The sequence below is a fragment of the Oncorhynchus mykiss genome, chromosome 12 (assembly GCF_057628025.1).
Source record: "Oncorhynchus mykiss isolate SJ-2025 chromosome 12, ASM5762802v1, whole genome shotgun sequence".
In the NCBI taxonomy this organism is placed as follows: Eukaryota; Metazoa; Chordata; class Actinopteri; order Salmoniformes; family Salmonidae; genus Oncorhynchus; species Oncorhynchus mykiss.
In genome coordinates, this window is record NC_143033.1 from 58169547 (window position 1) to 58183491 (window position 13945).

The 13945-nt window shown below is 43.9% G+C and overlaps 1 protein-coding gene across 1 annotated transcript; it reads left to right on the forward strand.

The window, feature by feature from the left end:
* Window positions 1-686: 686 nt before the first annotated feature.
* LOC100136601 (heat shock protein, alpha-crystallin-related, 1) lies at window positions 687-7036 on the forward strand. The gene is given in 3 exon segments (NM_001124592.1): window positions 687-1254; window positions 4849-4912; window positions 5928-7036. Coding segments are annotated over 3 exon segments (756 nt in total). The 5' UTR covers window positions 687-791; the 3' UTR covers window positions 6157-7036.
* Window positions 7037-13945: the final 6909 nt, after the last annotated feature.

The window sequence follows — 13945 nt, forward strand, 5'->3', positions numbered from 1 at the left end:
TACCAGCCTGTGTGTTAGAAACAGCATACGTATGTCTCCCCTCCATGCAGGGGGGGCTCTAGTTCTGCTGAGCAGGGCTGTCTGCTTTACAACAAACTCTCAGATTCCTCTAGCCCTGTGTCATGGCTAGGATGGGCTCAGAGGGGGATTACAATTGGGAGGAAGGGCGGAGGAGAGGGCAAAACGGAGTGCTTGGCAGTTGTTAGAGGAGTAGTGGGGTAAAGGGGAGGGCATTTGCACTGGCATGGCACACCCCGTCATTGTCTCCAGGCTTTGGGAGTCGCAGATAGCATATGAACACGTCATATGCCATGACAATTTTAGGGGGAATAAGAGGAAATTAGCTTTAAAACTGCTAAATATTCTCTCAGCCTCATGGCAAAATGTGTAGAATAGCAGGAAGTGACCTCTAAAACAGCAACATTTTCTCTCTAAGCCTCATGGCAAGTATGTAAAATAGCATGAGATTAGCTGTAAAATCCCAGCGAAACTGCTCTACGTCACTGTCTTGGACTTGGATTCCATTCTAGTGCTATGTCTGACACGAATAGACCTAGTTCATTCTATAAATATCTGTCCGGGGAGGGGGGAGGCAGATGGGGTGAGAAGGGAGGGTCAGTGACAGTGTTGACTAGAAGTGGGCGGTGGCTGTGTGTATAAAAGCCCTCTGCCGAGAAGCAGACGTTAATTTTGGTGGAAGTTTGAGAGAGACACCAACCAAAGGCATCTACAGCCAGCCAGCTTCACAGCTCTACTACTGCAACAGTACTACTCCTCTTCTTCCAGCAAACATGACAGAGAGACGCATCCCCTTCAGCCTGCTCCGCACCCCTAGCTGGGACCCCTACAGGGACTGGTACCAGGGCAATCGACTCTTCGACCAGTCCTTCGGTATGCCTGCCCACGCAGAGGGGTTGCCCTCCTTCTCCAGCACCCACTGGCCCGGATACATGCGCCCCGCCCTCGGCCACGACCTGTCCTCTGCCGGCTTCATGCCCTCTATGATGCCCCACCAGCAGAGTGCAATGATGCCCTTAGTCCCAATGATGCCCCAAGCCCCAATGATGGTCCAGGCCCCTATGATGGCCCAGGCTGGGGCAGCATCGTACTCCCGCGCCCTTTCCCGCCAGCTCAGCACTGGCATGTCTGAGATCAAGCAGACCCAGGAGGCCTGGAAGGTCACTCTGGACGTCAACCACTTCTCCCCTGAAGAGTTGGTGGTCAAGACCAAGGATGGCGTGGTAGAGATCACTGGTAATAAACTCATCTCTATCTAGCTCTATCTAGCTCTATCTAGCTCTATCTAGCTTTGGCTCTGTCTCTGTCTGTATCTTCCTCTCTCTGCAGCTGTGTTTACACAGGCAGCACAATTCACATTTCTTTCTCACTAATTGGTCTGACCAATACGATCATCGCTGAAGAAGAACTGATGAGAAAATATCTGATGTGATTTGGTCAAACGATCAGAATTAGGCTGCTTCTGTCTCACCGGCTCTGTCTGTCTCTTTCTTTCTGTGTGTCCGTCTCTTTCTCCTCCCTGTGTCTACGTGTCTGTCTCACCGGCTCTGTCTGCCTCTTTCTCCTCCCTGTGTCTATGTGTCTGTCTCACCGGCTCTGTCTGCCTCTTTCTCCTCCCTGTGTCTATGTGTCTGTCTCACCGGCTCTGTCTGCCTCTTTCTCCTCCCTGTGTCTATGTGTCTGTCTCACCGGCTCTGTCTGCCTCTTTCTCCTCCCTGTGTCTATGTGTCTGTCTCACTGGCTCTGTCTGCCTCTTTCTCCTCCCTGTGTCTATGTGTCTGTCTCAGTAGATAAAATCAGTATAACTTTGTGGCTACCGCAGTACATTAAATTGACTTCATAATATGCAGAATTTGTTTATGTGCATCAAAACATGTTATTTTATTAGAATGAATACAGCATCTTTGTCTAGCGGAGCTGGTTTCTGTTTTGCATCTCTTAGCATCATAATGTTTTATGTTTTAATGTTTGCTTTATTTAACCAGGTTAGTCTCAATAAATATCTATTTTTCAAGTGAGACCTGGACCTAATGAGTTTTAGTGGGTATGTGTTACACATTCATTTAACGATGAATGAGGCACATGAGATGTCTCACTTACTAAATACTACTAAGCACACTACAGTGTTTCACTTGTCTTAGTAAGTGAGTTGTTGCTGTGACATGGAGGACAGTGAGAGTAACACTTGTTGTAGTAACCTGTGTTGATTGTTTTATGTGAAGGGCTTAGCCCAAAGTCACATCACATAACATCACAATATATTACACAGCCATGGTCTCTGTAGACCAGAGGGCAGGAAGGAGGTGGAGATGGACAGAGGGAGAGAGGGGTTGGGGGCTGCTGGAACAGAGCCCATAGATTCCTGAGACATTATTCACATTACAACAACAGAGATATGCATTGTATTGTACACTAGTGGAAGTAGACCATTACAACAACAAGTGGGTTTAACGTTCGGTCCAAACCCATTTTATTGTGTTACATATGCTAGTTTTGAGAAGACTATTACAACAATAACATTGTTTTAGAGTGGGGACTTGGGCAGTATGTCCAAATTGTAAATTAGACTTACAATAAGTTGCCTAGTGGTTAAGAGCGTTGGGCCAGTAATTGAAAGGTTGCTGGTTTGAATCTCTGAGCCGACTAGGTAAAGAATCTGTGCCCTTGAGCAAGGTACTTAACCCTAATTGCTCCCATAAGTCGCTCTGGAGTGTCTGCTAAATGACTCAAATGTAATAAGGACCCTGTATTTTATGTTGAAGTATAACATACTTGTTAGGGTTAGGGTGTACAAACTGTAGATTGGACTTAAAATAACACTTTTACATATTGACATTGAATATCTTCCCTTAGTTACTTGTTGGTTAGTCTGGAACAGAAAGTACTTTCAAGGAGAATAGTTAATGATATCATCAAATCCATGAGAGAACCCAGACCCTCTCTGGTACCATATCCACTCAGAGAGAGAGAGAGAGAGAGAAAGAGAGAAAGAGAGAGAGAGAGAGAGAGGAGGACATTTATCCATGACTCACTCTCGCTGTGTCTCTGATCTGCTACTTTAAATGGGCTGCTGGTCCAGTTCCAGAGCGTATTCTTGTTCTCTCCTCCTCTAGCAGCAGACGGTTATGATCAACAAAGCTCTGACAGTGGGAATGAACACTGCATCCTTGTATAGTTGCTTATAACACTTGCACGCTTCCCATGTTCCTATCAAAGCTGAGTAACTGGTGTGGCTGTATAAGGTGTGGCTGTTTATCCGTGTTTGATAAATGCCTGGTTAAAGGCCCTTTAACAGCGTTGTAGTCCTGCAGGAAAGGGGACTGGTCCCTGTGGCAAACTCCTATTATCAGATCAGCTGTTGTCATAACATAATCATAACAAAAAGATATGCTATCAGTATTTCAAGCCTGGCATGTGTATTTATAGGGACCTGGTGAGAGACATAGAGATATAAACCAGTTGGCGCACACACTCGGTGGACAGTTTATTAGGTACACCACCCGTTCAAGAAATTAGATCGCTCCTACTGACAATGAGTCACGTGGCTGTGGCTTGTTATATAAAGCAGGCAGACAGGCATTGAGGCATTCAGCTACTGTTCACGGAACGTTAGAATGGGCAAAATGAGTGACCTAAGCGATTTTCAATTTGGTATGATCATCTGTGCCAGGCACGCTGGAAAACGGTTGCCCTCCTGGGCTTTTCACGTACGTCACTGTCTAGGGTTTACCCGAGAATGGTACAACAAATAAAAAACATACTGTCAGCGGCAGCCCTGTGGGCAAAAACAGCTCATTGATGAGAGAGTTCAAAGGAGAATGGCAAGAATTGTGCAAGTTAAGAAGCTCAATACAACAGTGGTATGCAGAATGGCATCAAGGAACGCACAACTCAATCCTTGTCACGGATGGGCAATTGCAGCAGACGACCACACCGGGTTCCACTCCTATCAGCTAAAAATAAGAAGAAGCTGCTCCAGTGGGCACGCGATCACCAATACTGGACAATTGAGGAGTGGAAAAACATTGCCTGGTCCAAAGGATCCCGGATCCTGTTGCGTCATGCAGAGTCAGGATGGCAGAGTCCGGACGGCAGTCAGGACGGCAGAGTCAGGACGGCAGGACGGCAGAGTCAGGACGACAGAGTCAGGACGGCAGAGTCAGGATTTGGCTTATGCAGCATAAGTCCATGGACCCATCCTGCCTGGTGTTAACGGTACAGGCTTGTTGTGGTTGTGTACTGGTGTGGGGAATGTTTTCCTGGCACACGATACGTCCCTTGATACCAACTGAGCAACAAATGAAAAACAGCGTATCTGAACATTATTGCTGACCAAACCCAATAGAGCATAATTGGAATGAGATGGAATGGGCATTTTGCAGCATGAATGTACCGCCGTCCAATCTGTAGCAACTGTGTGATTCCATCGTGTCAGCATTGACCAACATCCCTGAGGAACGCTTCTTGTAGAATCCACGCATTGAAGAATTCAGGGTGCTCTGGATGCAAAGGGGTGTCTGACCTGGTACTAGATGGTGGTACCTAATAAATTGGCTACTGAGTGTACATCACACAGGTAACATGCTAGGGAACGTGTCGAAGGGGACATGCATGTACAGTACAGACACCAGGCAGGAGGACAGGAACATGACATCTATTCTCAGCCCCTTGTCCAACAGAAAATAAGGTTTTCCTAAACAAAACGCTCAAGGAAGCTTGTGTTTTTGCACAAAATAACATTTATGCACAGTGGTCATGGCACATGAAGTGACTGCAGTCTCCAGTGTGAGACAGGGCTAAGACTGACCCGTGTGTGTTCTGTGTCCACAGGCAAGCATGAGGAGAGGAAGGACGAGCATGGATTTGTGTCCAGATGCTTCACTAGGAAATACACGTAAGTAACACAACGTCATTGCCAATATTAATAACGATGATACAACTCACAGCGACACTCCTATCAACGAACCTGTGCAACAGATGAATAACCCATTGTTGCGCAACCCGTCGTAGCCATTTTGTCACCGTGCTGAAAAAGGCATCATAAAAATGTGTGTGGTGTCTCTGTCAATGACTGGCCAAAATAATGTCTCTCCCATTTGTTTCAATGTTGATCACATCAACAACAAAAGTCTATTTTCACAGGAGGGTTGATTAAAGCTATTTCAAAGCTATTCCTAAATCTTCTGCTACTGAAATTGGTTGGTTATGCTACTTCATGGCAGCTTTTGTCAGCTTTCCGTCATATGCTGCATGCTCCAGGATTAGCCCAGACTCCAGTGATACTGTTATCATGGGTCTGGTCCTGTGAGCCTCTTTTGGTTGATTGGTCAAGCCTGCGGAGGGTTGAGTGTAGCGGAAGGCTGAGCAAAGCAACACCGGCGGCGACGGACTGTGTTTGTATAGTACAGCCAGCCGTCCTCCCTCTGGGCTGAGCTCCATGGGTCTCTGTATCGCCATCCATGGGCAACTACATATACCATGACTCTGACAATCAACACTGCCCCACTGATGTACACTCAGAAAGCCTATAATAAATGAAGGTTCTATCGAATTACGTTTCAAGAAAATTAAGATGTCTCAGTAAAGTATTTAATAGGCAGCATCCAAATAGAAGCCTTCCTTACTTGCTTAGGCTCATACTCCCCCTGGAGCATAAGCCACCGATAACAGCTTTCCAGCGTATCTGGTCTTGTACAGCAACCTGACTGTGCTGTTATCTCTCCTCCCTGCTCCAGACTGCCCCCTAGTGCTGAAGCTGAACTCATACACCAGTGATTCAGAATAAAGTTGATGTCAAATGACATTAAAGATACTGCATATTGCGAGATAAAAGCACTGTCTGCCTCAGTGAAGTATTTTTGTACTGTACAGTAGCCTGACTGTGATGTTTCCTTTCCTCCGTGGTCCAGACTGCCCCCTATGGCTGACGCTGAGAAGGTGACGTCCACCTTATCTCCCGAGGGAGTGCTGACCGTGGAGACTCCTCTGAACAGGCAGGCCATCAAGGCTGCAGAGATCTCCATCCCTGTCGCCATGGGCAGCAGCAAGACCAAGCCCTACGACATGACAACGAGGAAGGGAAGTGGCAATGGGCACCATCATGATGAGCATCATGAAGAGGAGGAAGAAGAAGAGTGAAACTCCAAACATAAACATAAACACACACTCACACGCACACACACATAGTAGACACAGATGAAATGGTTAGACAGAAAGAGAGAAGGTAGGCCAAACTGTGATAATTCCACACCTATTGTATAGTTACAGTAGGCTCTGGAAATGCATCTATAACGTTATACGTTTCACGTGTGCTCACACTAACACCACTTGCCTGCTCTATCCCACACTGCAGTAATTACTATCTGCATTTGAGTCAAGCCACAACAAAAAACAGTTACACACACACACACACACATACACACACACTCTCCTCATTCCTACTATGCGCTTGCTAGGAACTGAAAATGATTAGATCTGCAAGCAGTGACTGCAGTCCTGCTGTTGCATCATCATTCTGTGCTTGCTGCCTCTCTCTCTCTCTCTCTCACTCTCTCTTTCTCCCTCTCTCTCTCTCTCTCTCTCTCTCTCTCTCTCTCTCTCTCTCTCTTGCTCTCTCTCTCTCTCTCTCTCTCTCTCTCGCTCGCTCTCTCTCTCTCTCTCCCTCTCTGCTTACAGACGTTAACACAGCCAAGAAGAGCCAGGATACCAGTGATACTGTAGCCTAGTCCCCGATCATTTTGTTGACAATGACCATAGGAGTTGGAAAGACTGCACAAACTGATCTGGACCAGGCTGGTGATACACACAGAACACCAAAGAACCAATGGGCCAGCACATGGGCCTCTGACTATTACACCCATAGAAATTCAATTCATTCTTTTTCTATGATTTCACCATCCTCTGACTGTTACTGGCCACTCACTGTTGTTAAGATATGGTCTAAAACACTGGTCTGTACTGTAGTTGCATTTGGAAAGCTGTACCCACGTATAACGGTGAATAAAGACAAATCCTAATAGCTTGGGCCTCCTTTATCTGTTATCTCTTCTATTTAGGTGCGATGCGATCTGAGTGATGTAGCACAATTATTAACATGTTGTTTCGAATAATATGATATCAATTATGTCCTATTTTTGTTGTGGCGGTTGCATCAGTAGCATCTGACAATCTACCATGTGTTAGTCTGAAGATAAACACTGTAGAGAGAACGGGAGAAAGGAGCGATAGATATCAGGTAGATAGATGGCCAGACCGGAGATTGAGCAACACTGCTGTAAATCACATCCCAATACACATGATGGGGTGTGATGATCACTGTGTCACACTTTGTCACACACCTGTTTCCATGGTTGCAGGTACAGTAGAGGACTCACACGAAGTGTTGATCAGACCACTGTGGAGAAACCCAGGACTGGCATTAGAAAAGGAAATTGTGAGAGGAAGTGTTAAAATCCCTACCGTCACTGGCATGGTTATACCATGCCTTAGTACACACACACACAGACACACAGCCACTGTCCCCTCCAGCAGCATGCTATTACTTAATGCCATCTACTGAAGTTCCTGTGGTAGAAGGCTACATTTATAACTCAAAAGGTAAGTCTATGCTGTAGATTTGTCATTCTGACATTTTCCCTAAGAGGCTGAATTAACTTACTACTACAGTTGTTTGGTTTTCTTCAACCTTCATTCCAGTTGGAAAGGTCTGTCTGAGTTGGGGGTGTAGTAGAAAGAGGCTAGTTGTTGTTTATTTCCAACTTTCATTCTCTTCCAGTTGAAACCCAGGCAGTGTACTAATGCACACGCTCACTCGCTCTCCTCGATTGCTATTTATAGAGGAAGAGGACTGCTTTTTATTCTCTGGGCTTCCGGCAACTTCTCTGACCACACTAGGAAGAAATCTGATGAGCACCAGGAATTTTTATTCTTTCCCTATCGAGTGAAAAGTTGTTGTTGGCCAGGCATTGGCATCTTGACCACACACCAAGGTTAGGCGGTATCCAGATGTTCTTACCATCCTACCATTTCTGTACCATACCAGGGTATACAGTATTAACGGAAGTGCACACAAATGGCTCTATTTCGAAAAAAAACGAAACAATTTAGACATCAGGGATTTTGCAATGAGTAGGTCCGGAGACACGTTGGACAAAACCCATTGAGCAGATGATGGCTCCGAAAGCCTTTTGGAGTGGGTCTATGGACTTTTCCATGTGAATATTAAAGTCAAGTCATGTGAATATTGTCTGCCATGACCACAAGGTCCGATAGGAATTCAGGGAACTCAGTGAGGAACGCTGTATATGGCCTAGGAGGCCTGTAAACAGTAGCAATAAAAAGTGATTGAGTAGGCTGCATAGATTTCATGACTAGAAGTTCAAAAGATGAAAATGCAGTCAGGCCAATCACATCAAGATTATGATCAGTGATTAGTTCATTGACTATGTGACTGCCTTGGAAGTGAGGGATCTAACATTAAGTAGCCCCATTTTGAGATGTGAGATATCACAATCTCTTTCAATAATGACAGGAATGTTTTGTTTGCTCAACCTAGATCGAGGCACAGACACGGTCTCAATGGAGATAGCTGAGCTGACTACACTGACTGTGCTAGAGGTTATAATTAACTTATAAGCAGTGGCGTAGCATGCAACACCGCAGCCCCGAGGTGAGGGTCAACCATGTTATGGTCAACCATGTTAATTTATTAGGCACTTAATAGGCACTTACTATAGTCATTTTATAGTAATTTTAACCTCTTGAGATGGGAAAACATGTTTTTTAGGAAGTTGAAGATGTGCTCTTTATGATCATGTTAAAATTAGGTGAAATCAAATGTTTTTTGGGGACCAAGTTATACTTCTGAAAAGGCACTGAATTGGTTGAACGACTCATTACAGTATCTACTGCAGAGGGAGCTTTGTGGAAGTTCTATTTCAAAGTCACTGATAGGGCAAGACACTGAACTTCAGGCTTCTGCTTTTTTCTCGTATATGACTTACCATTCCCATTTAATTTTAATGTCTTGTTAAATTAGCAATCTCTATCTCATCTATCCTATCCAGCTGCAGCCACCCAGCCTACCCTAAGCCAGAGATATCCAGGGCTCGATCTCCATCTCTCAGCATTGTGTGTGTGTGTGTGAGAGGGGGGGGGGCTATTAGCAATCAGCCCTCTTATTGGCTGCTTCATCCCCCGGATCCCTCTCCATCCTCCCCCATCCTCCCTCCATCCTCCCTCTATCCTCTCCACCCAGGCTGACAGGTCTAAGTAGGCCAGCTCGCTAAAGGCAGCAGCCCCCTTAACATGATCTGGAGACAATGTTTATAAATGCAAGGTGGGAAAGAATGGAATTTGTTCAGATGGTTTCCCCACCGCTCTCAGAGGCATCACTTCAGTATCTAAGTCACAGTACCAGTTAAAGATGGACTCTTGGCAATTGAGCCTTTTTGGACTGCACTGCACTGCACTGCACCACCACCAATCCCCTATAACTACATTTAACAGGCAACATAAAACCACAGCACCTGTTCACTGTCTGTAACATATAACTGTCAGGTAGAGGAAAGGTGAAGACAGCCAGCGTCCACAGATGATGCCCCTTTCACACCCAATAAACAAATAAGTTCCTCCTTGAACTCACTCACCACATAGGACATCACCCTGAGAAAATTGATTTCAGAATGTTTGTGAGAGACTGCACCATCAGCAGTACTCTGTGACCAAAAGTGAACACTCGCTCCCAAGATCAGATGGATACACTCCAGCAGAGATGTCTGAGAACACAGGGTCACAGAAGCCAGTCAGGCCGCACAGCAGCCTGCAAGACATGAGGACAGGAGACACCTTCCTTATCTGGGAACAAACCAAGAATCCTCTTACCATATCAGTTTGTGACGTGATGATGTATGAGGTCTTTTTCTGCTTAGAGGGCTGAATCACTGTTGGAAATGCAATCCCATCAATCCTGTGTCTCAGACAGTAACAGGCAAAGGTAACCCACAATGACACTGATTGTGCCATGTGCCCCATTGTTAAAATGTTTTGAGCGTGTAAAAGTATGGTTAGGCCAATGCATTTAAAATGGTCTGATGGCTTTGTAAGATATAGGCCATGTGTGTGTGAGAGAGAGAGAGAGAGAGAGAGAGAGAGAGAGAGAGAGAGAGAGAGAGAGAGAGAAAGACACACACACACACACACACACACACACACACACATACACACACATATAATATAATGAACTACTGTATCTGTATTAGTCATTCTCCCTCTTGCTGTGTATAATATAATGCATATCAGCATGCGTGTCCTCATCTCTACCACTCACTCCATCCCTTACTATATACGTTTATGCCCCCTCCTCTGTTTGATCCGCTGCGGGGAGAGAAACATGAGTAAGCAATCCTCCTCTCTGTGATGAGGGCACTTCTTCACAGAAGAGTGTGAAGAGTAGGATGATGGGAAAAGGAGCAAATGAGAATGGAAGCAAAGGAAGGAACAGCCTGGACTCAGACTGATTGACAGCTGCATCAACCAATCTCTGAAGTTTATTTTGGGCATCAAACCAATCATTTCAACAGGTTGTGGGCATAAACCCATCACATCAGCTCGTTGTGGGCATCAACCAATCATGTAATTTGTCTAAGAGACCCCTTTAGTCAGGCTTCTGGAGGGTTGTAATTTAAATCAACGGTAAATCCATCAGACAATTGCGCTATGTGTTGTGTGTAGGATATGACTTTTAACAGACAGAAAGACATCCCAGCTCAGCTATGCTGTCTCTGAGTAGCACATGGATGGAGGCCTTTGTGTCGAGCAGAAGTTATGTCATGAATGAACATCAAATCCTATTGAGAAAGTGGCTGTGGAGGAGGGACATGAGGATGAGCATTTTGTTATGTAATTATCATCTGCAGACTTTGTACTTTCAGATTTGTAAAATATATATTTTTAATATTATACTTAAAAAATATATATATCATTCTGTGCATTTCCAAGCACAGAAGGAGGGACATATCTCCAGCAAAATGGGGATGAGAGAAGTGCATGTGTCTGGTACAGTAGCCCTATAATGAGGAGGACTGCTGCTGAGAGTGGGGGATGCGTATTCTAGCCTTAGCAACAGCAACTGGATTGGTGAGTGCTGATGCTCTAGCCTGGCTACCATTGGCTAAAGCTTTTACAGGAGAACAGGGCATGATAATTCATCTTCTGAAATAACTTATTTGACAAAACATGGCTTAGTACAGTGCAGAGCCAAATGAGGATGCATTTGTGTCATTTCATGCTTCACCCTTTCTCACATCAGTAGTATTTTTTCCCCCCAATGGTAGTCAATGAATTTGATTGTCATCATATGAGAAGATATGATGGATATTTACAGTCATATGCATCTGATACATTTTCAGTCAGTAAAGTAAAGCAATTTCAAAACCAACTGGGTATGTGCACTGATAGATACAAGTTTTATCTGGCAAATATGAAAGCTTGGTGCCATTGTAATTTACTGGTAGACTACGTGATGGGCCCCTTGTTCTCTGTCCATCAGCTGTTCTGGAATAGCCCTGCTCTACCAGAATCGTCTAGTGTTTCATCAAGGGCTTTTCGCCTTCCCCGTCTTCGATTGACTGTGGAGGAACAGAGCCTGTTACCAAAATCAATAACTACTATGGGGAATGAACACAATCTGCTTACAGATGGCCTATTGACTCCTTTTTACTCAGCCAGTTAGATTGTGCTTTTGACTTTGGAAAGGGGGTAGAAGTGGGGTTGGATGGGGGTTAGGCCTGTACTGAACCTATACTGAGGCGAAGCCTGGCTCGTGTGTGTGTGTGTGTGTGTGTGTGTGTGTGTGTGTGTGTGTGTGTGTGTGTGTGCGTGCGTGCGCGCATATGCCCATCAACCTTGCATTGAAAGAATTTGTATTCAGATGTATTTTCTATGAACCAACAGTTTTATTGATACATACCAGTGTTGCATTTGTTGGACGAGAAAACATTGGGTTTCAGTCATATGAGGCATCTTAACCTTCAGCCAGGTCAGGGGCGATCATAATATTATGGTACATATCTAAATGAATGTGAATTCATGTTTAAATTCATGTCACATTCACATCTAATACTGTTTGCCGATTGCATTATAAACGTATTCATCAATTGTGATGGGAAACCTGCAGCATCTGTCATAGTTCTTTCTATCAAGATTTATTTGTTCATCTATGTTCATCCGTAATGTCACCGTGACAAAATAGGTGTATATGGAGAATAGGCAAAAAAAATAGAACTAGGCAAACAAACAAATAAATACATTTACACTTCACTGTCTTAGCAGGGCAGACAACCATAACCATCACTGTGTTTCCAGGTCAGCTGAACAGGTCACAGTTTGATGATGTCACACTGAGGACAACCAGCTGTTTGGCTTTCAGGATGTGACATAGGCATATGTTACATTAAACCGGCATTGTGTGGTTGGATAAGCGAGTAACCTTCTTTCAAACTTCAGTTGAGAACTGTTGGTGCCAGATGCTAGATTAGATGCAGCATTTAGTTAAGAGGCCCTGAACAATCTGAGAGATAGCATTGGGTGGCACTGGAGGAAGCCTGGACCAAATGCTGCTTTTCAACATGACAGTACACTACAACACAATCTTAGTAAAAGTTACTGCAGATTTTCTCCAGTAGAGCAACTCAGTGGCTTGCTGTTTCTTATCCAAAATGTATATGTTATAATTTGTTAACACCAAACTATAAAAATATATATCTAGCGACCTAGCTATGTACCTAATTACAATATCTATCTATCTATCTATCTATCTATCTATCTATCTATCTATCTATCTATCTATCTATCTATCTATCTAAAACCTACCTACCTACCTACACTTAGAAAAAAGGTGCTATCTAGAACCTAAAAGGGTTATTTGGCTGTCCCCATAGGATAACTCTTTGAAGAACCCTTTACCTTCCAGGTAGAACCCTTTTTGAGTTATATGTTCAACCCTTTCCACAGAGGGTTCTACATGGAACCCAAAGGGGTTCTACCGGGAACCAAAAAGGTTTATCCTATGGGTACAGCCAAAGAACCCTTCGTGTACCTACCTACCTACCTACCTACCTACCTACCTACAGTATCTAGCCATCCATGAACAACTGTACAACTGCATTGACAACAGATGCAACAGAGGTGTTCACAATATATGATAAATATCTCATTATATACTATATAAAATGCACATGTTTAGTGTACAATCAATCCAATATCTATCCATCTGTATATCTTCCTTCCTTCCTACCTACCTGTAGTGAACAACAGCTATAACAGTACTACATCTGCCTCGTTGTACTAAAACACTATCCATTATATTGCCATGACAAAAATGGGAATCTAAGGAGCCCCTTTGGATTCATCAAGAAGAAGTAACATTGTAAGAACACAAAGCAAAACAGCACCAGAAAGTCATCTGAAAAGGCCAAACACCTACTGCTGTATATGACGATAGGAATTCAACAACAGCAGCACTGAAATGTGGTTAGAAGAGCTTTGTAATATTTGAATGAAGTTGTTATTATCATTGTTATTATTGTTGTTATTATTTTCTCTTGTGCAACCGCTACATTATTCACATTTAAGTTAGCAGAAGACAGATGAAAGTAAAAATGGTATAAAAAAAAAACGACAATAATGTTTCATGAGTATTCCTACGTAGAAAATCAAACACGGTTCAATCTTGACTATCTCACAGCATCATGTGGCATTCAAAGCACAGAAAGGTACCTCAAATAAGTGAACTATTTTACAGTGTGATCATTCTACATCTACACTATATGTCACTATGACAAAACCTCCAGACGGTAAGGTCAAAGGTTGAGCTAACACTGGTGTTTTTTTCCCCTCTGCTTTTATTATAATTGTTTGGGATCCTCCG